At 44.1% G+C, this 26,675-nt stretch overlaps 1 protein-coding gene across 1 annotated transcript in view; it reads left to right on the forward strand.

Annotated features, from left to right (window-relative positions):
• Nucleotides 1-26,675, forward strand: part of ARID2 (AT-rich interaction domain 2) — a 1,386,754-nt gene that overhangs the window by 1,255,941 nt on the left and 104,138 nt on the right. The window contains exons 17-18 of the mRNA XM_078675715.1: nucleotides 6,528-6,666; nucleotides 6,760-6,845. Coding sequence (XP_078531841.1) covers nucleotides 6,528-6,666; nucleotides 6,760-6,845 — 225 coding nt within the window. The remainder of the gene's footprint in view (nucleotides 1-6,527; nucleotides 6,667-6,759; nucleotides 6,846-26,675) is intronic.

Genomic DNA, 26,675 nt, shown 5'->3' on the forward strand with positions numbered 1-26,675 from the left:
CAGCAGACGACTGCGCCTAAACAACCAACAAAGCAATGAGGGATAGCTTCCTCCATGCCCGTTAACCACTCCGGTGGGGGGTAAGTGTTATGTTACATCTGGAGGAGTGGAAGAAACTAAAAAAGGACAAATAGGTTCTGAATATTGTGCAGAATGGCTATTTACTCAGATTCAAATCCCCACCTCCATCAATTTCTCAGTGAGAAAAATGTCTCAAGACCACCACTTGTTACAATCGGAGGTGAACAGTCTTCTATAAGAAGATGCCATAGAAACGGTCCCTGTTCCTCAAAGAAAGCCAGGGATTTATTCTCGTTATTTTCTGGTGCAGAAAAGAGGTCCTACCAGAGAATACAGACCAATACTCGACTTGAGACTGTTAAATTCATCCGCAAACAAAAGTTTTGGATGTTGGCGCTGCACCAAACTTCCCTCTACTGCATCAGGGGGACTGGATGTGTACTATAGATGCAAGGACGCATATTTCCATTTTCCAGTTTCCAAGAAGCATCGCAAATTTCTACGATTTCAAGTGTCATTCCAGCATTTCCAATTCAAGATTTTCCCGTTCGGGCTCAAATCAGCTCCCCGAACGTTTTCGAAATGCATGGCAGTGGTGGCAACTTTTCTTCGCAAGCAAAGGATATTCATATAGCCTTACCTGGGTGACTGGCTCCTGAAGAGCTCGTCACCTGCTCTGCTTCAGAGGCATCTCTCATACTGTCTTCAACTACTTAACAGGTTGTGACTTCATGTAAACCACCAATGAAAATCGATCTTCAACCTGACACAGAGGATTTACTACCTGGGTGCCTCTCTGGATACAGCAAAGGCAAGTGTGTGTCCTTTGGAGGAAAGGTTATTCTCAATTCGCAAGAAATGTCACAATCTTCTCCACACGGAAATGCCACAGTCAGACAGGTGTCGTTGCTACTGAGATCAATGGCATCATGCATCTCATCGTACCAAACACCAGCTAAAATTGCGTCCTCCGCAACAATCTCCGGAGGACCAGTCGATGCAGATATCAGGGCGCTGGGAGGGCCATGTTATACTTCACCAATAGGCCAAGGATTCCATCAGATGGTGGATGAAGAGATCCCATATAATGAAGGGAGTTCCTTTTCACCTGCACCCTCCTTACCCAGACGATAGTCACGGATGTTTCACTCCAAGGACGGGGTGCTCACATGGGTCCTCTCCAAGTTCAAGGTCTCTGGTCAGAGACAGAACAAGGTTATCATATCACCCTCTTAGAGCTCAGAGCTGTACACCTAGCTCTCAAATCTCTGCACCCCTCATTCCAGTCTCGTTCCCTTCTGGTTCAAATGGACAATACCACAACTAGGCATTATTTGAACAAGCAGGGGGTACCCGATCGAGACCTCTCTCTCCCTAGAGTCTCAAACCATCTGGAAATGGCTTCTCGCAAGAGATTTAACCATTGTGGCAATTAATCTCCCAGGAACTCTCAATGTCCAGGCGGACGCCCTAAGCAGGGACTTCGTCAAAGCACACGACTGGGTTCTCAACAACGAAGTAACTCGAAGCATTTTTCAAAATTGGGGATTACCAGACATCGACCTGTTTACAGACGCGGTAAACTCAAAATACCCAGTCTTCGAATACAGGTTTTACCAACCAGGCTCTCAGGGGAATGTCCTTTTGATAAACTGGTCTCAGAAATGACTGTACGCCTTTCCGCCAATTCCGTTGATTCCCACAGTGGTCAACAAGTTCTACAGGTCCAACACCACAATGATTGATAGCCCCAGAATGACCTTGTCAGTGTTGGTACCCGGACCTTCTTCAGCTATCAGAGGTTCCACACAAGAGGTTGCCATGCCGTCCAGACTTGCTATCCAAGAACCAGAGGGAAGGTGTTTCGCCCCAATCTTTCATCCCTACGATTGACGGCATGGCTCCTGAAGTCCTCCAATTCGGACACCTAGATTTGACTTCGGAATGTATGAACATTATAAAAGAAGCCAAAAGACCTATCACCAGAAGATCATATACTTTCAAGTGGAAGCATTTTTACTTCTGGTGCATGAACAATGGACTTGATCCTGTCCGGGGTCAGGAACGGATGATTTTACCGTATTTACTGCATTTGGCCGAATCTGGTCTTCAATTTTCCTCTATTAGAGTCCATCTTGAAGGTATCACAGCATATAGAAAGTCCTCAACTCAGGTTTCCTTTTTCAAAATTCCTGTGGTCAAATATTTTCTTGAGGGATTAAGAAAGGTTTATCCACTAATCAGGTCTCCCTCTCCACCGTGGGAGCTCAACATTGTTCTAACTAAACTGATGGATGCTCCCTTTGAACCTATTCACTGAACTTCTTTACAACATTTGACATGGAAGGCCACTTTGCTAGTGGCTTTCACCTCGGCTCGCAGAGTGAGTGAAATTCAGGCGTTGTGTTGTAAAGAGCCCTACATTGTGTTTCATGCAAACAGTGGTTTTAAGAACACATCCCAGTTTCTTACCTAAAGTGGTCTTGGATATTCATATTAATCAGACAATCACACTCCCCACATTCTTTCTGAATCCTTCAAATACTCCAGAAAGCTCCCTTCATTCTCGGACCTCAAGAGGGTTCTGAAATTCTATTTAGACAAAACAAAGACCCAGAGAAAGTCAGATAGTCTGTTTATATATTATGGTTCTATAAACACAGGTTCTGCAGCTTCCAAAAGGTCTATCTCTAGGTGGCTTGTGTCCTATATATCGCTGGTCTATCACCTAGCTAACAGTGCCCTCGTGGGAAAATCAAAGGCCCATTCTACCAGGAGGAAAGCATTGACCAAGGCTCTCCTTAGGAATGTACCTATTGCAGAGATTTGTAAAGCAGCTACATAGCAATCAGTGCAAACTTTCACTCTCTGTTACTGTTTAGACTCTGACACACAGGCGAATGCCCAGTTTGGGCATGCCTCGTTAAAAAATGTGTTTGGTCATCCTTAAAATGTTATTTGTGCTGTGTTTATACTGTTGCTCGCCTGCGGGAAAGTGGGTATGGGCTTGCTATTCTATTTAGTGCTTATGACTATTGATGAGTATCCCCTGGAAGAGAAGGATAAATTACTTATCTGTAATCTTAGTTCTCTTCCAGGGGTATGCTCATCAAAGTCATAAGCAACCCTCCCGCCTCCCTGGACGAGTATTGACAGTATAGTATTGTTTCTGCATCTTATGCCATGATTACTTTGTTTGTACACCGTAAAAAATAACTGACCTAACTGTGACCTGTGGTGCATGATGGGAGCAGGGGGCTCCAGGAGGTCTTAAAGGCATGGTGTCCAGGTTCTTGGAATCCTTAAAGGCAGGTAGTCAGGTTTCTTTTATAATGTGTTTTTTCTTCTTCTATGCAGCCTATGAGCTAATTGCCTGCTATTACTTGCCTTTTTCCTGAAAATAAAGGGATGTGTTGGAACACTATTACAGTGTATGTTCTCTGGTGCAGTGTTTATATGAGAGATTATTTTCTCTTTCTAAAAATCCCATGTGATTTTGGCATATTAGCATATTTGAAGTACATTAGGCTGCATTTTTATGTATGTATATATGTATGTTTTGGAAGTACTCTGTACTAGTTTTTCTAAACATATATATATATATATATATATATATATATATATATATATATATATATTTTTATATATGCTCCGGGGTCCCGCACGTGAGCGGGTATTATTCAGCGTTTATGACTTTGATGTGTATACCCCTGGATGAGAACTAGGATTACAGGTAAGTAACTTTCCTACCATGCTACCCACTATCAAGGCCACACAAAACTCCCATGTTGTCGCTCATAGGAAACTTTATTTGCAGGTCCACATGAGTGCACATCTGTGGTGCAAAGCATGACTTGTGATGTGAGGCATTGCACCCTATTGGCCTAAATTGGCATCCCATGGTGTAAACTGTATTGAAGACCTGTTCAGTGGGGACTGCATGAAACCCTTTGGAACTTTTGGTGAAGAATCTGTTGCCCACTATCTCAAGGATGTAACATCAAAAAGTTTACATTGCTGTAGAGAAAGGATTGTCCCAGGTTCTTTAATACATTCTCAATCCTTGCTATTCTCATATGTTTGGTTGGGGCAAAGACAGGATAATCAGGCATATATGGTATTCTGAACACAGACCTGTTTAACAAACAGATAGAATGCGAATATCGGCTTGAACAACGAGCACAATTGTCACTGGAATAAACAGAAGAGTGGAGTTTGTTACTGTATACACATCACAAATAGCTGAACGAAGCACAGCTCAGATATCCCTATTTTAATATTTTGCAAAATTGTTATTGGGCCCCATTTGGTCTGCATGGGGCAATTCTAGCACTTGACTATCTTTGCTGTTGATACCAGATCCCAAGATGTGATTTACGACACATGCTCTGGTCAGCCCTGATCAAACCCAAAACTGCCTAAAGGTGTGACGTATTTTAGCCAATGCCAACAACGGTCTTCCAACCTTATGCCAAATTGGCTATCCTGCACACATGCATCAGACATATACAATAGCACCTCACACTGGCAACAGTCCGTGGACAGAATCTTTACACTCAGACACTAGGGATTGGTTATGGTGCCTTCTCACAAGACTTCCATCTTCTAACATGCCATTTAAAACATGAACTTATCATTTACAGGCAAACATGATCAGGTTACAAGTTGTGCTCGTATGTGGAAGCTCTTAACAATACGTTTTACAAGCTAATCAGTTTGCCTTTCCTTTCCCACCCAGCCCCTTTTTTTTTAATACACATTTTCTCATCATTACATCTAGGTTTAGGATCAACAGAATCGTAGTTAGGATTATGTCACTCCAACATATAAGCAGTGTAATCTGTCACCTGCAGTTGTGCTCTTGGTCTTCAATGCTTTGGTAGGCTATGTACTTCAGTGTGCATACTTTTACAAAGTCAAGTGCATGTAACGTATGCTGTATCCTTAGTGAGGGTTATTACAGCAGATAGGAATTACTTTTTGAATGTTTGTGTGTACATGGTCTGCACTACCCAGTATTTCTCATTTCATGTAATTATTGCATGCAATGTCTTGTACCAGTTTGATATTGTACTATGTGGTGGTACTTACATGATATAAAGCAAAGAAAGAACTTTTAATAAACATTTTTAGATACCAGATACCGCTTCAAACTGCAGCACTTTTCTCTAACTGTCCCACCTATGAAAATCCATTAACAAGCCGTGGCCTTTCAACCAGCTATCTATACCATCAAACATAACTTATTAAACAGATTCTGATCTAGCTTCAGAATGAATTACAGTAACCCGGACCTTAACTCTTCAACTGCATGATGGAGCTCTGCCAATCTTAGATAATGGAGATAATAGTCTTTGATTGGCCCTTGATGATGACCAATGCGGGTTGACATTCCTTCATGTTCAGATGGATTGCAATAGATGGAGGATTTATTCTTCCTTTCAGAAAAGTCTCAGCTTGTTAAAATTAAGACTTTAAGTCTACAGTCCTTTTACATTTGTGAGGAGTTACTTAAAGATGTTCTTTTCTTCACTGAACAGTTGGGTGCTGTGGTACCCAAACATTTTTTGAACTAGCACTAATATGTTGAGACCACATAGCTCACTCTCCCCCTTCTATGTTCTCTCCTTGCATAATTTCTATCCAAACAGCATTTGCTTTCTGGCTTTACTACCTTATTGGCTCTGAAATCCGTTTTTAAACTTTACTCAGTACTCCCTTTCTCTTTCACCTCATATCTGGGGAAAATAGCAATTAGCTTCCTGTCAGCTGCATCTTTTCTGGAGTGCGACACTCATATTACCTCAAATAACTCTATACAAGCGTTGGTCCTTTCCCTGGTTGATTGAGGAAATGCACTCACTGAATGCTAGTTCCACTATGTGCAAAGATAGATGATTGAACCACAACTATGGTGATACAAATCCGCCTGCATCTCAAACCTCATATGTATAATAAAGCATGTGCTTGTCACTACAGGAAGCGCAGAAGTGAATTGCAGCAAATCATGCTTACCTTTTAAGTCTGTAGTCAAGAGAATCAATTCACAGAGACAAGTCTTCTCCTACTTTACTCTGATAATCTTGTTCATTCTGCTCAAAGCTATTTGTCCAGTCAATGATCTGCTCCCTTCTTATGCGACCTCAGGGTCTATCCTTTTTCAGTCCACTCACCTAATGAAGTGTACACCAGTCCTCCTACCTCAGTGGTTCTCTCACTCTGCTTAAAAATAATCTTTTTGTTTTCCAAACTGACAGTACTACTTTTCTAGTGTTTCAGTATTGTTTACAATACTTAATTTTTTTAAGGCAAGCTGCTAAACTTGTGGTGGGGGTCTTGTTATATAAATATACATAATGCATTGCTAGAGTTCTTTTTTGCCTATCAAGTATTATTTTTCTCTAAAATTAATATCCACAAATAACTAAGTTGGTGATAAATGTATTGGTTTATAGTTCGCTTATTTATATGTCAGAAACAGTTTACACTCTTAATGTAATTTCTAGGTGGTTTGAAACTCCGTCCCAAGTTTTCTACCACGCCGCAACTGAACATGGAGGGAAAGATGTCTATCCAGGGCAGTGTCTCTGGGAGGGCTGTGAGCCTTTCCAGAGACAGAGGTTTTCCTTTATTACTCATTTGCAGGCATGTATACACTTTATTTCATTATTTGTCATTTGATAAGTACCTTCAGAGATCAATGAGTATTTTTATGTAACTGTTTCTGTCTTTAAACAGGATAAACACTGCTCTAGAGACTCTTTGCTTGCAGGGTTGAAACATGAAGAGCAAGGACAAGCTGGCCATCAAAAACCTTCCAATAAGTAAGTTTCTTACTTCATGCATGGGGAAAAGAAAGGACAGTGTATTTCTAGATGTGAAGACAAAAGATATAAAGTTAGCACGCCTGAATACTGAATTATTATTTTTTAGCACATAACTGAAATTATGGCAGTTTAAATATTTAGTCACCTGCATAGTGCACACTCCAAAGACAAAACATTTATTGCATGTTCAAATCCCCAAAAAGTGTTGATTGCCTAAAAATTGTGCGTTGAATGGGGCACATACAAGCTTAGATAAATATCCCATGCAATACATATAGTCTTGGTCTTCTGTGGCCCACAGATATTGGAGAGAAATTTCAATTGCACTGACTCATTTTCAGTCTCCGATTTGGTATGCCATCTGTAGCTGAAGTTGGTTACCAGATAACAAGCACTGATAGGAACAGTCCTGCCCCTTGCTGATTGTTTGGCCAGTTAACAACTAGGGGATGGATGGAATGCTTGCATTAATCTCAGGCTCTGGCAGCTGCATCCGCAGCCATCTCTTGGCGCCAACCATGCCTCCTCAGTTCGAACCCAGACATATGCAAATCAATCTGTACCCTGCTCCAGTAGAAAAAGTCCAACAGGAACTGGCAGAACAGGTCCTCCCTGAACCAAAGCACAAGCAACCCAAGACCGCTTTGCCCTAATTTGATCCCATCAGTGCGCTGTAGTTTAGGACCAGTGGCACAGTGAGAATGAGACAGATGTGTGGCCATACCGTCACAGGAATGACGTGGCATAGCAGTTCTGGCTGAACTGTTCCTATTAGAGCAGGGTCAGGACTGATTTGCAAATGACTGGGTCCAAACTGAGGTGGCATGATGTGCAAAATAATGATGGACTGGATTGTTGCCCATGTGATTAAGAAGTATTCATACTTATCCAGTTTTGGGGTATCTTTCATAGATTCACATGCCTAAATCATTCCCCGTCGCCGAGGCGGGAGTCCCACTGTATATAAAAAAGCAGTGCCAAAAGTAAATTATAGTAGTAGGCCCTAAATACAGGCCTGAGGCCTAGATTGCAGTAGCCTATCTACCTCATTATGCTAAAAAGACCCAAGTCTTTGTCACAGCCAATCAGCTGTCAGCACCCTCTAGAACCCTCTCTGCAGAGCCAGTTCTCCTCATATTTTCACCGCACGTCGTGTGGAAGGGAGTCTCCCTGAATGCCAGCTCAGTTTTTCCCTTCAAAGATGTCAGAGAAGAAGGCCTTGCAGGACATGCGACAAAAAGAGAGTCCATGTTGATGATCAACATAAGGACTGTATATATTGCCTCTATCCTTCTCATGAGGCCCAAAATTGTAAGATTTGTCGTACCTTCCCTTCTAAAACCTTGAGGGATAGGGAGGCTAGAGTCTTGTTATGGCTCAAATCTTCTAAGGATGATGATGATGGAGCTTAAACATCAAGTAAAAGAGCGAGATCTCAGGAAAGAACATCAAGTGAGGGGAGAAAACATTTTAAAACCTCCCACTCCACTCCTGGCTCTACTCAAAGGTCTCCTCCAGCTTCTTCAGGACCTTCTATCCTTAAGGATCCTAAGAAGCATAAAACCGTGAGTAAGACTTGCTCTGTCTCTTCAGCTTTCACTACAATTACATCTTCAGTTCCTTCGTCAACGGCTACTATATCTACTACTGCTAATACCTCTCCAATCCTGTCAACTAGGATTTCTATCATCACAAAAAAGACCATCGTCGACGAGTCGTCAACGAGAACCTAGCCGTTGAAGCATTCATCGAAGAAAACACCGTCGATGACAGCTTCGTCGTCGACGAAATCATCTATGTCGTCGACGACTGCCCCGTCAACGAAGAAATCAAGCCCGTCGACGTCGATCCCGGCAACGACGCCGCCGTCGATGACGGTCCCGTCGACATCGAGCCCTCTGTTGACGATGCCTCCGTCGACGACGAAAAAGAAGAGTCCAGTACCATCCACAGCATTGGTAACTATTTCAACGGCATCTATGCCAGCAATGCAGGCATTTTCAACTCCTATTACCTCCAAGAGCTTCCAACTTCGCTCTTTTCAGAGACAGGGGTACTCATATATTTCGCCACTCACACCTTCTCGATACTTATGATCCGGACGAGGAAGGAGACTATGAGGATGATGACAATGAGGGAGCCTTTGGAGTAGCCCGCCATCCTTCTGACTTAGTTATAAAATGTCAAGATGCCGATGAGGAGGATTACGTTGCGCACTATTATCAAGAGGACATTTTATTCCTCATCATGCAAGTTATCCAAGGGCAGCAGAGACAAGTCACTTACCTCCTACCCTCATTCAAGACCTGCAAGCCATGTTAGCGGACTAGAGACAGCGTTTTCCACCGCAACAGGTCATCCCACCACCAGTTTCTGCAGCAGGAACAGATCCAGTACCTCAGCCTCAACCTTCAGCGCCTAGGTCTCCAATCATAGACCAGCCTGCACCGCCTCCTCGTACCAATGATACGTCCTCGGACGACAAAGTCGAGGAAGGAGAGCTTCCTGAGAATCCCCCTGCTGATCCGTGGGATTCGTATATTATTCCATTGCCAACTCCGCAACCATCCGACTCTCCACCAGAAGACATAGGTGGTTTCCACAATCTCATACAAAGGGCTTCAAAAAGATTTAAACTTCCTGTCACTGTGGAACAAACTGATTGATTGTTTCCTGCATGACTTTAAGGAGGACGTTAGAAAGATCTCTAGAGCAATTCCAATAATTGATTACATCTGGAAGGAAGGCATTAAAATAATGCAGAATCCTGCTTCCGTGCCGGCAGTACTGCCAAGGATCGATAAGAAGTACCGAGCTACATCGGACAGCCCATCTTGCCTAGTGGGTCACCCGAGACCAGACTCTGTTATTTCTAAGGCGGCGCAGCAGCGCTAAAAAAATCCAGCTACGCCCATCACTACTCCTCCGGATAAGGAAGGGCGTCGACTTGACCTTATTGGGAATTAATTCTCAACCATGGCGGCAGCTTCTATCCGAGCAGCTAATTCGCTGGCGATCATAGGGCGCTATGATCGCCAAATATGGTCGACATGTCACCTTTCATTGATTTAATACCAGAAGACCATAGAGCAGAAGCCCGGAAGATCTTGACAGAGGGAGAACGCGCAGCCTCAGAAACTATCGACTGTGCCTTGGATATTGCCAACACAAATTTCAGGCAATTGGCTGGGGCGGCTGTACTCGGGCGTCAATGTTGGCTAAAAGCCACCACCTTCAGACCAGAGGTTCAATTAAAGGTACTAGATATGGCCTATGACGGCGAGTCTCTATTTGGCAAGCACATTGACGATGCCCTACAAACGATCAAGACGGACACAGATACCGCTAGATCGCTCGGTTCCCTGCAATTTAAACGAGGTTCTTACAGAGGCGCTAGAGGACGTGGCTACTCTTCTAGAGGAGGTTACCATCAGCAGGGCAGACAGTACCAATCCCACTACCGTCAAGATTATAATTCATCTTACCATCAATCGAACACAGCGGTTTTCTCTCGCCAAGGGGGCCGCAGACGCTCCAACAATCAGGGCAAGATACTCGCAAGAACAAGTGAGTTCAACCGGGCGCCATCCGCATCCTTATCTCTTCCCGTCAGCGCGAAGATATCTGTGTTCCATCAACAGTGGCAAAAAATTGCCACCGATCAATGGGTGTTAGATTTGGTACAACATGGTCACACCCTGGAATTCGTTACCAAACCGCCAACTGTTCCGCCCAAGGGACCCCCTCCCCCTCGTCTTCACTTATTGTTCAAGGAGGTTCAAACAATGCTCCTTAAGAATGTAATAGAAAAAGTCCAGTTTCAACAAAGAGGACAAGGGTTCTACTCCCGATTCTTCCTTATAAAAAAGAAGTCGGGAGAATGACGGCCAATTTTAGATCTGCGCAGGCTCAACAAATTCCTCAAGAAGCAGGGCTTTCGCATGGTCACTCTTTCAGAAATCCTAAGCTGCCTGAACGAAGGAGATTTTTTAGCTTCCTTAGACATGGAGGACGCATACTTCCACATCCCCATCCATCCCAAACACCGCAAATATCTCAGATTCAATGTGGCTGGCGCCCATTATCAATTCAAAGTACTACCGTTCAGCCTCAAGTCGGCACCAAGAATATTCACAAAGTGCCTGGCCCCGGTAGCAGCAATTCTACGTTCTTGGGTAATCCAAGTGTTCCCGTACTTGGACGATTGGTTACTCAAGGGCCCTTCAACAAACAGTGTACAGGACGCCATGACAAGCGGTCGTGCTCTCTTTGCTTCTTTGGGTCTGACTATAAATCTAAGCAAATCCCAACAGCAATCAAGACAAATCCTACCCTTTTTAGGGGCACGCCTGGACACAATACAATGCAAAGCGTTCCTATCACAGGAGAGACAACTCCGCTTGCAACAATTGGCAATTCAAATCTCAAAAAGGTCACTTTCGGTCCGACTATTTGCTTCCCTTCTGTGAATGTGTTCGTCAGCCATACATCTCATCCCATTGGCATGCCTCAAGATGCGACCTCTGCAGGAAGAGCTGCATCATCAATGGAAGCAGGCAACAGGTTCCTTCGAGGACATTATCAAGGTCACGCCGTAAATGCTCTGCGGTGGTGGTCAAAGTTGCACAATCTAAAGCAGGGACTTTCATTCATTCAGACGCCTCCAGACTTCATACTTACAACAGATGCATCCATGGAGGGATGGGGAGGCCATCTCCAAGATCTGCAAGTCCAGGGCAGGTGGACTCAAGATTACAGACAGAAGCACATCAACAGTCTAGAGTTATGGGCCATCTTCCTCTCTTTGCAAGCCTTTCTCCCCAGAATAGCTGGATCGTCAGTGTTGGTACGGACGGACAATACCATCAGCATGTTCTACGTGAACAAACAAGGAGGAACAAGATCTATGACGTTGTCGCAGGAAGCTCAAGAGTTATGGGACTGGGTTACACTCAACAACATAACTCTCAGAGCAGAACATGTCAAAGGCCTCCAGAATACACTGGTGGACAAGCTCAGCAGATCCCTGTCAGACTGCCATGAGTGGGAGTTAGATCAAGCTCAATTGCACAAAGTCTTTCAGATTTGGGGCAAACCACAGTTGGATTTGTTCGCAACACAACAGAACAAAAAATGCCGGTTTTACGCCTGCAGATTCCCTCAACAGGGGTCAAGGGGGAATGCCCTGTACATGCGATGGTCAGGGATTTATGCTTACGCTTTTTCCCCGATTCCGTTGATACCAAGGGTATTGCACAAGATGAAGTGCGAGAGTTGCCGTTTGAGATGAAGTGCGAGAGTTGCCGTTTGATACTAATTGCTCCAAGATGGCCACGCCGATATTGGTTTCAAGCGCTCATGTTGTTGTCTCAGGATCAGCCAATTCGCCTCTTTCCATCTCCAACACTACTGTCACGAAACGAGGGACAGGTTCTTCACCCAGATCCTCAATCTCTAAAATTGCACGCATGGCTCCTGATTTACTAGAGTTTGAGCACCTTCAAATTCCGCAAGACTGCAGAGATATTTTAAGGAGACCTCAAGCTCAAAGTACTGTGAAAACTTATCGGCTGAAATGGAAAAGGTTCTGTTCCTGGTGTGCATCCAACAATGTCCACCCGATTAACACACCAGCAGAAGAAGTTCTTCCTTACCTACTACACTTGGCTCGCTCTGGCCTTTCCTTTTCATCAATAAAGGTTCACCTGGCGGCCCTGTCCAGATTCAGGAAAATGTCCAACATTCCTAAACTATGTTCGTCATCCCTAATTAAACAGTTCATGAGAGGACTCTTCCGAGCGTATACTCCAATTAGACATCCCCCACCGAAGTGGGAACTCAATACAGTCTTTCACAACTTATGAAGCACCCATTCAAGCCTATTCATAAGTCTGAAATCAAGTACCTTACGTGGAAAGTTGCCTTACTCCTATCCTTGACATCAGCTAGAAGAGTGAGTGAGATACAAGCGTTCACCATAAAAGAACCTTTCCTGCATTTTCATCAGGATTGCGTTACTCTCAGAACGAACCCTTCATTTATACCTAAGATACCTTCTCAGTTCCATTTAAATGAGCCGGGTAAACTGAAAGTCGTCTTTCCAAACCCGACTACGCCGGCAGAAAAGACACTGCATTCCTTAGATATCAAAAGATGTCTGAAATTCTACTTACAAGGACAAAGAACTTCAGAAAATTTGATCAACTGTTTGTAGCTTATGGACAGACCACGTTGGGAACAGCTGTTACCAAGGCTACGATCTCCAGATGGATAGCCTCAGCAATCCAGTTCTGCCATACCAAAGCAAACAGACCTCTTACGAGGAATGTCAGGGCACATTCTACGAGGGCTGTTGCAGCATCTACAGCGTTGTTCGCAGGGGTGACGCTAGAGGACATCTGTCGTGCTGCGACATGGAAAAATGTCCACACATTCACCAGACATTACTGCCTGCAATCGTCAAATGAACGAGATGCAGCAGTTGGTCAAGCCGTCTTACGACACCTGTTTTCTTTAAAGAAAATCTCAGGTACAGATATTTAATTTTGTCATACATGTTATTTTATAAAGGAGGTTATTTTACTAAGATTGCAAACATATTCATGTGATTTGTAAATATGCTAATGTTTCAAATGCATTTTTTAAACTTTTGTTACTCTTTGTCTATGACAATAATATGTAGAACATTTGTGAATAGGTTGATGATGGTTTAATGGGGCTATTTCAGTACAAGTCTCCCAACATCCGCAACCGACTATCACTTGGTTACTGCTTGCTATTCTGATTCAGGCATGTGAATCTATGAAAGATACCCCAATACTGGATAAGAAAACAAGTTACTTACCTGTAACTTCAGTTATCCAGTATTGGTATCTTTCATAGATTCACATGCACCCACCCTCCTCCCCGAAGAGTCAGTTCTCTAGAATTGGGATACTTATTCCCCACTTGTGCTAACGAAAATCTGAGGAGAACTGGCTCTGCAGATAGGGTTCTAGAGGGTGCTGACAGCTGATTGGCTGTGACAAAGACTTGGGTCTTTTTAGCATAATGAGGTAGATAGGCTACTGCAATCTAGGCCTCAGGCCTGTATTTAGGGCCTACTACTATAATTTACTTTTGGCACTGCTTTTTTATATACCGTGGGACTCCCGCGACGGGGAATGATTCAGGCATGTGAATCTATGAAAGATACCAATACTGGATAACTGAAGTTACAGGTAAGTAACTTGTTTTCATTCTATCCATCACTTTTTTTGTATACTTTAGTGTATTGCTCTAAGAGGGACGGGTATGCCTGGATGTGGGTCCCACTGGCACCAAGCTATTTTTAGCTAATGAGCTGTAACCAGGCAAAATCAGTCCTGGGTTGCTTGTGTTCTGCTTCAAGAAGGACATGGCCTGGCAGTTCCGGCTTGACTGTTTCTATTGGTGCTGGGTCAAGAATGATTTGTATACGGCTAGGTACAAACAGAGGCGGCATGGTGTTCATAAGAACAATGGATTGGGGTGCATCCCGGAGTGATTACCAGTCGCTGCCATTAATTCAAGCATTCCAGCATTCCATCATTCACTTTTTTGTATACTTTCGTTTTTCGCCAATTGACCAACCTCTTCGGGCCCCATATTTTTGTAGTCATTAGTCAGACGGTCAGTCATTGTCGCTGGGTCATTCTGAATCGTGGCATAATTTCACCTCCCAGCAGATATCCATATCGTGATCCCTCTTAGCCTGTCAGCAGCAGAAAATTGAGAAAGTAGCCACAAAGCAACTTCACTTGCCCCTCTAGCATAACTAACCTTTCAAGAAAATACAGTATTTTTTCCATCCAGCCCCTAGCACTAAGGCACCCTGGTGGATGTGGTAGACAACCACCTGGTGACCATTAAACTGAGACATTTTGTGCTTTTTAGATCGTTCCATTTCCTTACAGAAGGCTATTTTGTTATGTTAGTATTTTTATATCACTGTACTGCTCAACAGTTTGGACAGTTGCTGAATTGAGATTCATTACTACATGAGCCATGGCTAGCTGGAACTCTGCAGAGTTAAATAATAAATTGTTTGGCACAGCTGAATAAAATCTGTTTCTCCCTTTGTGCCCTCGCCATTCCCCTTGGATATTTTTGGTTGAAGTGGAGGTGAAATATTTGGGGGGCTTACTGCATAATATGCTAACCATGACAGACCATGTTCACCATATGGTAACTGACAACATGTTACACCTGTAATGTCTTTGCAGTCTGACTGAACTGCCGCCCTCCACCACCACCCCACAATAACAGTACTCCATTTTGATCTCAGTGCCTGGATGGTTGTTCTAGACTCTTTTTCGCAGTGTTCAAAGCTGCTCACCTTCAGAAAACCAAGAAAACAAGGGTCTGGGTGGGCCATGGTCTAAAAGATTGGATCATGTTTTGGAGGATACATAGGCCCTACTTAGTCTCCAGTTGAGGTTAGAATCCCCTTTGTTCCACATAAATAAGTGTTTGTTACTCCAGTATTGGAGCTTTCATAGATTCACATACCTGAATCATTTCCCCGTCGTCGAGACGGGAGTCTCCCGTATATAAAAAAGCAATGGTTAGCAGTATAGCTAACTGAAAAGGCCTGCCCATTCCCTTTTGCAACCCATAACCTTTGTTATGTAAAAAAGGACCAAACTTTTCCCTTAGCCAATCAGAGCCACTCACCCTCTAGAACCCTCCTGAGAGAACCTTCTGCCCCTGAGATTTTCTACTGGCATGTTGTGCTAGGGAGTCTCCTTAACGCTCTGCTCAAACTCTGGATTTCCAACTTTGTAGAAGCTTAATTTTCATTCTATTTCTAGTGGATTTGAGAATTTTATATTATATTTCTCATCTACATCCTTGAGAATGTCTGGAAAGGAGAAAAAGGGTCTTTTTAGAGCCTGTGCCACCTGCTCTAAAAGAGACTATACACTGATGACCCAAATGAAGACTGCATTTACTGTCTTTATCCGGACCACCAAGCAAAGGATTGCAAGGTATGTCCCACTTTCTCTAGTAAGACCCTTAGAGATTGTGAGGGACGCCTTTTGATTTGGCTTCAGAAGATCAAGGCCAGAAAGGAGGTGGTTTCTAGTGATAGTGACCAGGAATCCTCCTCTTTGTCAAGGAGATCTAAGAAAAGATCAAGAACTCCTCAGGCTCATTCCTCAGGGGACCGTCTTGAGAAGGCCCTAAAAAAGACCACTCAAGGGTCTTCAGGGTTTAGTCCTTCCAAATCACCTCAACCAAAACCAAAGGAGAGCAAAAGACACACTTTGAGAGAAAAAGAATCCAAAAGAGCCTCTTCTGAGCCTTCAAAGACACCACCTGTGGCTCCAGCATCATTCAAGAAGCCAACCTCTAGTATTGCTGATGAGAAAGTAAAAAAATCGACCGTCGACGAAGAAGTCATCGTCTACGGCGACGACCACGGAGGTACAGAAGCTACCTTTGATTGCATTAGACTCAGCGTCGACGGGATCGTCGACTGGATCATCGACGACAGCAGCGTTGATGCCGGTAACATCGACGACATCATCGACGACAGTGGTGATGACTAATGACAACGGGATCGTCGTCGTCGATGATAACTGGGTCGTCGACGTTCCCGTCGACGACTATTACTATGTCGACGGCGGGGAGTGGTTCTTCAGCACTGTCGACGACGACAACAGCTTCATCAACTGTAGTATGGACGACCAGGGTAGCTTTCCGCCACAAGTAAGACAGTGCTATTATGTTGTCCATCGTGGAGCAGCCTGCTCTAAAGCCTGACTGGGAGTGAGGAAGGATGTTATTTTCACTGGCCCAGTTTTCTAGTTCCGCCAGTAAGACCTGGGGGAGTCCAGGGAGGTATGGCATGCGTGGGTCCCCCAATGTTTTCCTACCCAGAAATCCCTGCAAACCTTAAATTTAGGTTAAAAAAAACACTTTTCCATACATTCCACACAAGTGAGGTATCATTTTACTCTGGAGAACAAGGGGAACGCTGGGGGGTAGGACATTTGTGCCGGCACGGAGATCCCACGCAAAAAAGTTTGGAAAAGTGTTTTTTTTTACCTAAATTTAAAGTATGCAAGGAATTCTGGGTAGGAAAACATTGGGGGACCCACGCATGCCATACCTCCCTGGACTCCCCCGGGTGTCTAGTTTTCAGAACTGTTTGGGTTTGGTAGTTTCACAAGTTTGCCGCCGAGTCCCGGGCCAAAAACTAAGGTGCCCCCCACCTCCCCCAAAAAGAAGGTAATTTTGCTATAGGTTATTTTACATTCTCCACCGTACGATTTGGGCCTTTTCCTGTTGCAGCCACTATGCCTACCCACGCAAGTGAGGTACCATTTTTTTCAGGAGACCTGGGGGAACGCGGGGTGGGTGGAAATTTGTTAATCCACGCAGATTCCAGAACTTTCCACCAAAGAAATGTGAGGAAAATGTGTTTTTTTTTGTCAATTTCTTATTAGGTTTGCAAGGGATTCTGGGTAACAGAACCAGGTGGTAGGTAGTTGAGTCACCCCATCCTGAATTCCCCTGGGTGTCTAGTTTTCAAAAATGTATAGGTTTGCTAGGTTTCTCTAGGTGCCGGTAGAGCTAGGGTTCAAAAACGAAAGGTAGGCACTTTGCCACAAAAGGGCCTGTTTTCACTGCAAAAATTCCGGTGCGACCAAGTTGCGTTTTGCGCTGTTTCCTGTTGCAGGCACTAGGCAGACCTAGGCAAGTGAGGTACCATTTTTTTCATGAGACCTGGGGGAACGCGGGGTGGATGGAAATTTGTGTGAGCCCAGTGATGCCACACTTTTAAACACATAAATGTTTGAAAAAAATAAATTATTTCAGCTACATTTAAAGTTTGCTAGGGATTCTGAGAAAAGAAACGTTGGAGGAACCATGGAAGCCATACGCCCTTGAAAGCCCCCGGATGTCTAACTTCCAAAAATGTGTGGGTATGCTAGGTTTCCCTAGATGACAACCAAGGGAGGAGTGAAAAACCCATGTGACCCCCCTAGCTAAACCAATTAGGTTTGACAAAATTAGTTGTTTACTTGTGCAGCGTCTAATCAAAAAATGACCCAGTCCTCAAGGCAACGTAGAGGTAAGTCCTGCTATAAACAGTTCTAGATCGTCCAGAGCGTTCTCTAGTTATATCCCTATTCGTAGAGATTATACCACCGTTTCAGGCTGTTGCCAACGTTAAAAATTAAGCCCATCTCTGATAAACAGAAAACCTTTCAACACAATACAGACATTCATTCAAAGGGACAACATTAAGAAAAAGGTGTGAATAGCTAGATGACACCTCACGGGCGCACCACCAATGGGGCCCCTGGTTGGTACTCACCAGGTTAGCCCTGTTCTCATCATCGGTGTCAAATAGCTTAACGCAAAACGTGTCCAAAAACCCAAAGTAAGGAACATAACAGTGAATGGTGCAGTGTACAAACAACATATATGTGACACAAGACTAACCGCATTCAACATATAACATACACTAAACTGCGCAGCAAGATATTACTCATACTTTATTGATATCTTTTTGTTGCATTGCAGTTCAACATGTAATATAAAAGGGTGAAGTATGAATACTACCTATCGCCTCATACTCAACCCGCAGCCGACATGTTTCATTGCCTTAGGTATAATATCAGGCAATTTCTTCAGGGCCAACGTATATTTACGATGTCACTGCCAGCGGTACTGTGCTTTTAGATGCTGGAAATCAAGAACATAAGACACACATATGTATATATGTGGGCATCTGCCTGTAGCAATACTGCATAATTGATATCTGCTTTGCACCCTGTTGTGGACAAAAATTGCTTTTTACCTAGATAAGACAGTTGCTTTCATACCGTTACCGCTCTGGCTCTGTGCAAAGACTCTGACCCCCTTCCGCTCGGTAAGTAGGGTCCCGCCTCCCTTCCTGAGGTGCCTGGATAAATGACACAGGAAAACGCCATACGGGCAGAAATTAACATCAGCATATCTACTCTCACCATATCTTCATCGTCCGGTTCCGCGTATGCATGCTTACTCGCGGAGGTCCAGCAAACGGCGTTTCCTCAACACCGGAGCGTCATGGGTTGTGCTCGTAGTGTATTTATCCGTGTTTCTGTATAGCTAGACTCTGATTGGCCCAACACCTCACGTGAGCAACAGGTCGATGATTGGGCCATGTAACCACGTGACCGCTTACTCGTTTACACTGTCTATTTTGTTGTATTCAGCCTGTCTTATAAACCTACACTCGTCCGAGTGGGGTATAAACAAGTAGAATTAATATGTATAAAGATTTGAATTCACACATATGACTTTACACCGATCGAAAGGGCGGCCGCCATCTTGGAACAGTCTCTCTCAATGACTTATCCCTTTCCAATATTATAATAACATATCGGCCATCTTGGAATATACAAAACTTGGTTTCCAATGAAGGCACCATCTTCCTGTCAGTTGCTTGTTACCTTCTCCAATTCCCATTAAGATCATATTACTAATGGTGTGGTGTTGGGGTATTATCATGGCATTGCCTATAAGGTAGAGACATATTACAATGTGTATAGGTAAGATCACCCATGTTAGATAGATAAGTGAGACTTGGCTATTTTGGATGTTTCTTGTTCTTGTTACCCATTAGACCAATGTAAAACCGATACTCAGACAATTCCTATTTTTACAGTGTGTTCTAGAATTATTGAGCCAAGGGACAACTAGATCATCGTAGTTTATTCCACTCTAATAACTCATTAAGTCCCTGTTGTTCACTAGATTCTTGAAAAATCCAGCGCGCTTCTTTAGTTGCCAGTCGTTTCTCCATGGATTGTGCATCCCCCATGACTCTCTCCAGTACAACCCATGTGAAGGTGTGCTTATTACGATGACAATGTTGCACTAGTTTTGTCGTTAGCTTGCCCTGTCGTATCGTGCTTAAATGCTCTTGGATGCGCAGCTTGATTTTGCGCGACGTCAGCCCGATGTATTCAAGGCCGCATTCACAGTTCAGCCTGTAGACTACATTCGTAGTGTTGCAATTGCTAAATTGATTTAGCGTCCAGGTTTTTCCGGATTTTAGTTGGATGGTGGTGCATTTATTGGTGATATGGCACACAGAACAGTTGCCACACGGGTAGTGGCCATTAGGTACAGTCGAGGTTTCTGGTTGTTTCTTCTCTATCATCCTAGTATGGACGAGTTTGTCTTTTAAATTAGAGGCCCTTCGAAACGCGAAACGAGGGGGTGGCATCTTATGGTCCTGTGTGTTAAGAAGGGACCAATGCTTCCTGATGGCCTGTCTGATTTTTGTGGCTAGTGGGTCGTAGGTCATGACCACTGGTATGCATTCGGATTTTTCTTTTTTGTTAGACTCTAGGAGTGCTGTCCTCGGAGTATTGAGCGCTCTCTTGTTGGCTTGACGGATTATTTTACGTGGGTAATCCCGAGCTTGTAGCCTGTTGCTCAAGTCAATAGCTTGTTCTCTGTAGGTCTCCGTTTTTGAGCAGTTCCTCCTATACCTCATAAATTGACCCACCGGGAGGTTATCCCTGAGGGCCCGAGGATGGTAAGATTGGTACGTGAGGAGAGAATTTCTATCTGTTGGTTTTTGGTGAACCCTGGTCTCAAATTTACCATCTGCTGCCTCAATGTCCAAGTCCAGGTACACTGCCTTCGTACGGTGGTAGTTCCAAGTAAAGCGTAGACTCCTGTCTTGCGTGTTCAGCCAATTGAGAAATTGGAGGAGACAGTCTTCCTCTCCCGACCAGACAAGGAGCACGTCATCGATATACCGCCTCCACAGGCGTAGATGTTCCCTAAAAGGGTTTTGGTCGGTATCGATGACGTGCTCCTCGAATTGCCCCACATAAATACAAGCCACACTCGGTGCCATTGTAGCCCCCATCGACGTTCCCGTCACTTGGAGGAAAAGCTCGTTTTTGTAGCCAAAAAAATTTTTTGTTAAGGCTAACTCCACGCATTGTAAGATAAAACTCTGTGGAGCATCGTAGAACCACTCTTGTTTGCTGATTGCTTTAGCAGTTGCTAGTAAGGCCGCTTCTTGGGGGATACACGAGTACAGAGACTCGATGTCTATAGTCACAATATACTCTGTGGCGGGATTGTAGGTCATTGAATCTAGGACATTTAAAATATCGGCTGTGTCCTTGACATAGGATCGTTGGGTTACTACCGATTCGCGTAGGTAGTAGTCCGCGAATTGGGACAGGGGTTCCAGGATAGACTGGATACCAGCCACAATGGGCCTGCCAGGCGGAGGCCTGGCAGGCTTGTGTATTTTTGGGAGGACATAGAAGGCAGGAGTCCTAGGGTTTGTGTTAACAAGGAACTCCGCCTCCTTCGTACTTATCCATTTCCTTTCCTTCGCGTTGGCAACGAGATCCCTAATCATCTCTCTTAATTCAGGAGTAGGATCTCTAACAAGGGGTTGATAGTTAGTTCTAACATTTAAAAGTCTTCGGACTTCTGCCTCGTAGTCAGATGTATTTAAAATCACGATGGCACCACCCTTGTCGGCATTCTTGATTGTTATTTTGTCGTTGTTCTGCAAAGTTTTAATGGAATCCCAATTTTCTTTCGTCATATTTCTGAATCCTATCGACTGGTTCTTATTCTCAATGCCTTTGATTTCCTCTAGGACTTTTGCTTCGAATACCGCGGTTTCTGGGCCAAGCGTAGCAATTGGCGGGCAAAAAGAGGAGGGTTTTCTTAAGTTGGAATTGAAACCCTTGCTTACTTCTGTAGGTTGTTTAAAAAAGAATTTTTTAAGTTTGATGCGACGCATTGTTTCGTGAAACTCCATCCGACATTTGAAGGCATCATGGTTCGGTGTCGGCACGAAGCCTAATCCTTTGTTTAGTACTTCTTCTTCTCCACTCGTCAAATTGTGGTCCGAAAGATTTACGACAATACTCAGCCTAGCGGTTTCTTGCCCCGGCTCCGGGTCATCCTCGGTGAGGAGGTTTGCCATTGCTGTTGTTGGGGGGGTCGATTTCCCCGTCCTCTTCCTCTTCCCTGTTGTTGTTGGAATCCGGGGCCTTTGTTGGAAGCTTGGCCCTGTTCTAAAAAATTCCTCAATAGCGTATTCAGATCTGTATTTGTTGGTGCAGATTGATTAAATCTCACTCTGCTGGTACTTGGGGCCGGTTCAGGTTCCTCCTCGCTAGATGTATTCGCGAAAGACCAATTAGTGGGAGTTCTTTTTTGTTGAAATCTATTCCCCTTACCACCTCTGCTGCCACCAACTTGTGGTTGTTGTTCTTGGGCAGACTGGTAGTAGGAGTCGTTGGTATATGGGAAAGCCCACTCGTGTGTGTAGCGTTGCAGGTTACGTTGTAAACCTCTGATCTTTTGTGTTACCATGTACTGTTTGTATTCTTCTAGATCTATTTTGATCTTTTCCAGTTGTTCCTTGGCATCAACAAAACTACTATCACGGTTTATTGCTTCCTCTAGTTCAGTGATTTCTTTTAGAACTTCTTCACTGAGACGTTGGGCTGTACTGATTATGAGGATCAACCAGTCTCTTGTACATTTATTGGCGATAAAGCTCCAATCGTTACGGAATTGCTTATCGTCCAAAAAGATACGCGCCTGCTTGATAATACTCTGACATAAGAGCTCCATGTAGAGCAATCCTTATGTGTTTCTTGTGCAGCGTGACAATTTGGGCGCTATATTGCAAGGAAAATATGACGGACATTGTGAGTTTTGCAGGATATTGTGAATACAATTAATTGTTAGATTTCACCAGAGACATCACCATGTAGTCCCATGGGTTTTCAAGAATATCTACAATTAGCAGGTTATTCGTAAGCGGAATGTACACCTTGGCACAGAGACTAAGAAAAACAAGATCCCTACACAGCCATCTATTCCTCAAACACACACACATACTGGTTGGATTTGGCACGAGGGCGAGTGATGGTTCAGTATATATAATTTTATTAACAAGAGATTTCACAAAAATGAAATGCACTTTCAATTACATGGACAAAAAAACTGAACCAATGACTCGCAGCTCGTGAGCTGTAAAGCCACTTCAAGGCACCAACCGCTTTAGAGGCCATTCAACACCTTTCATACCTGACACACAGAAGACCATTCACACCACCAGGCACAAAAGCAACACATCACAACATTTACAAAAAAAGTGACAAGGTGCGTCCTGCTTCAAAAGAAAATACACAGACATCAAGTATTGAAACACACACACATACTGGTTGGATTTGGCACAAGGGTGAGTGATGGTTCAGTATATACCATTGTATTAGCAAGTGATTTCACAAAAAATTAAATACACTGTTAATAATGGAAAGGACAAGAAACTGAACCATTGACTCACAGCTCATGAGCTGTAAAGCCACGACAAGGCACCAACCGCTTTACAGGCCATTCATACACCTTTCATACATGTGACACATACAAAACATTCATACCGCCAGCCGCGGACCCATCACATTACTACACTTCCACCAGCAGACAACGCCAATCAAGGGCCCATCACTTTCACACGCCCACATTCCTGACACAGCAACTACACAAACTCATGGATTACATGGAGTGGCGCACAACTAGCACTGTGTGTAGTAACCAGCATTAAGTCACTTCCCACACACCGCCAGCCAAGCACCAGTCCACGCACACCACCAGCCAAGCACCAGACCACACACACCGTCAGTCAAGCACCAGACGACGCTCACCGCCAGCCAAGTACCAGTCCACACACACCGCCTGAAAAGCACCAGTCCACAGACACCGCCAGCCAAGCACCAGTCCAGGCACACCACCAGCCAAGCACCAATCCAAACACAACACCAGGCAAGCGCAAGAGCATGCACACCGCCAACCAAACACCAGACCACACACACCGCCAGGCAAGCACCAGTCCACACACACCGCCAGGACAGCACCACTCCACACACACAGCCAGCCAAGCACCAGTCCAAACCCACCAACAGGCAAGCGCAAGACCATGCACACCGCCAACCAAACACCAGATGACACACACCACCAGCCAAACACCAGTCCACACACACCGCCAGCCAAGCTCCAGCCCAGGCACACCACCAATCCCAACACACCACCAGGCAAGCGCAAGACGACGCACACCGCCAACCAAACAGACCACACACACCGCCAGCCAAGCACCAGTCCACAGACACCGCCAGACAAGCACCAGTCCACAGACACCACCAGCCAAGCGCCAACCCATGCACACCGTCAGACAATGGACACTACACGCAAACCAACATCATACTTTAGTTTTTTTTCAAAACAAATAAAAAACAAAAACAGATTGCTAATTGATACAAATCTACTAACACAACAAATAAATCTGAAAACACTACACAAATGCCAACTTTGAAACTGAACAATAAGTTTTAAAGAATAAAGACCAACCAGTTCACTTTACCACTCATGGATGCTCCCAAAAATTCTTTTGCGTGTGGTACAATCTAAAACAAGCAGGTACACACAGCCCAGGGTTTGAAGGGCAGTCAGGGCAGTACATACGAACCTCCTTCTGCAAACATATTCGCCAACAGACTCTACATCTCCGACTGGGAAAGTCTTTTGAGGTTGTAGGAGGAATTTGATCAGGAAAGTGGCGATCTTTCAATCTGGCAACATCCTCCACCACTCCAACTCTAGGTACACTTGCCTGTTCTACTAAAACAAGGCTGCCTATTACAGACTCCTGAAACTTTACAAAAGTCATCTTTGACTGGGGACAAGAATTCTGGAAAACACCAAAAGCATTAAAGGTTGCCAAGTGGAAAAGATGGATAGCCAAGTTCTTGTACCAAATGTAAGCCTTACGAAGAGCAGCATACGGTTCCAACCTCTGATCTACTCTGTCAACACCACCCATGTGCCTATTATAGTCCAATATGCACACAGGTTTGCGCGCTTCTGCAACCTGACCCCAAACAGTCACCGGTTCAGTGCTTTCATCATGTATGGAAGACAACATGTAGACATCTCTCCTGTCTGAAAACTTCACAGCTAGAAGCTCCTCACAACACAATGCAATGCACTGCACTGTCCCCGAGCAAGCTTTTGACAAACAAGTTCTTTTGGGAAACCTTTACGGTTTGAGCGGATTGTGCCACAAGGAACAGTGTCCACTTTGGCCAATTCCCTAAACAACCGCACACCAGTGTAGAAGTTATCTACATATAAATGATGGCCTTTGTTAAAAAATCCACGACCAAGTTCCCACACAATTTTCTCAGTCACTCCAAAAGTCAACGGACAACCAGGGGGGTTAATCCTGGATTCCTTACCGGTGTACACCCTGAAAGTAGAGACATATCCGGTCTGACTGTCACACAGCATATAAAGCTTAATTCCATAGCGTGCCCTCTTACTAGGAATGTATTGCCGAAATACCAAGCGGCCCTTGAACAACAGCAAAGACTCATCCACTGCAATTTCTTTCCCAGGATAAAAGATCTCAGGAAATCGATCAACGAAATGATCAATGACAGGCCGAATCTTGAAAAGACGGTCACAATCAGGGTCATCTCATGCCAAAGCAGAACTATTGTCAACAAAATGCATCATCCGAAGCAGAAGCAAATACCTATCACGACTCATGACTGCCGGAAATATAGCTGTTGCCATCAAGGGACTAGTAGACCAATATGAAGCCATTGATGGTTTCCTAAGCAAGCCCATCAAAAAAGTTAAACCCAAAAACATTTTCATCTTCTCCAAATTTGTGGGAGTCCACCGGGTAGCTCTAGCGTGGGGTTTAAGGCTGGCACTGTTCACCCTCAAAAAAATGTCAGCATACAAATTAGTCTGCTCTACAATCTCAGCCAAAAACACATCATCCATAAACAACTTGAAAAAATCAATTGGCAAAAAGTTTTCAGTGTTCAGCCTACACCCTGGAACACCAGTAAATTCAGGCAATGCCGGCTGCACCATGCCTGGTGCAACCCAGAGGTCAGAACTTTCAACGTCAAGTCTTGCAGCCGCAGGCTGCCGACCAGCTGCCTCTTGTCTCACTACACCAACTGGAGGTCTAGCAGCCCCAGGCTGCAGCCCAGATGCCTCTTGCCGCACTATTGACACAGCAATGTCCTCCGCAACCACAGGCACTTCATCCACACCAAAAGTAGCTTCATCATCAGATTAAGCCATGCGCAGAGAAAACTCACTACCTGCATCTTCACCTTCCACCTCTGGCTCAGAATCAGAGTCAGTCTCTGGACCATGGTCAGAGGAAGAATCAAAAAGCATTCCAACAACTTGCTGAGCAGTAATCCGGCGGCTAGCCATTATCCTCAAAAAGAAAGGAGGCTGCACAAACAACTCAACAACCAACACTGTGCAAAGTAGGTAAAAAATGTAAGCCTTTATCACAAAGATCTATAAACTGAATAACTATACAATTCACTTACAAAATACAGCCAAACTCACCAGCACCTACTCTGCACAGACACAGCAAATAGTCAACGATATCCCACTAAAAAGAAGGAAAAAAACAAATGTACAGAAAAAAAATACACAACAAGCACTAATGCAAACCATGTTTTACAATCACAAAAAAAAGAAACAGAACGTACTGGTATTATTACACATTTTGCAAGAAACACATTTACATTGAAATAGCATAAAAAAGGTCTCTTACCAAACAAATGCAACTACACAAACAGCAGAACCACCGGTAACAAAACCGCACACTCCAACAGTTTAAAGAGCAAAAGCCTAGAACAAGAACAAAAAAGGGGAAATTAAAACAATACACTTTACAAGAAAAACAATACACATTATAACAAGCTATGTCACAGGCTC

Source organism: Lissotriton helveticus, chromosome 1_1, assembly GCF_964261635.1.
Source record: "Lissotriton helveticus chromosome 1_1, aLisHel1.1, whole genome shotgun sequence".
In the NCBI taxonomy this organism is placed as follows: domain Eukaryota; kingdom Metazoa; phylum Chordata; class Amphibia; order Caudata; family Salamandridae; genus Lissotriton; species Lissotriton helveticus.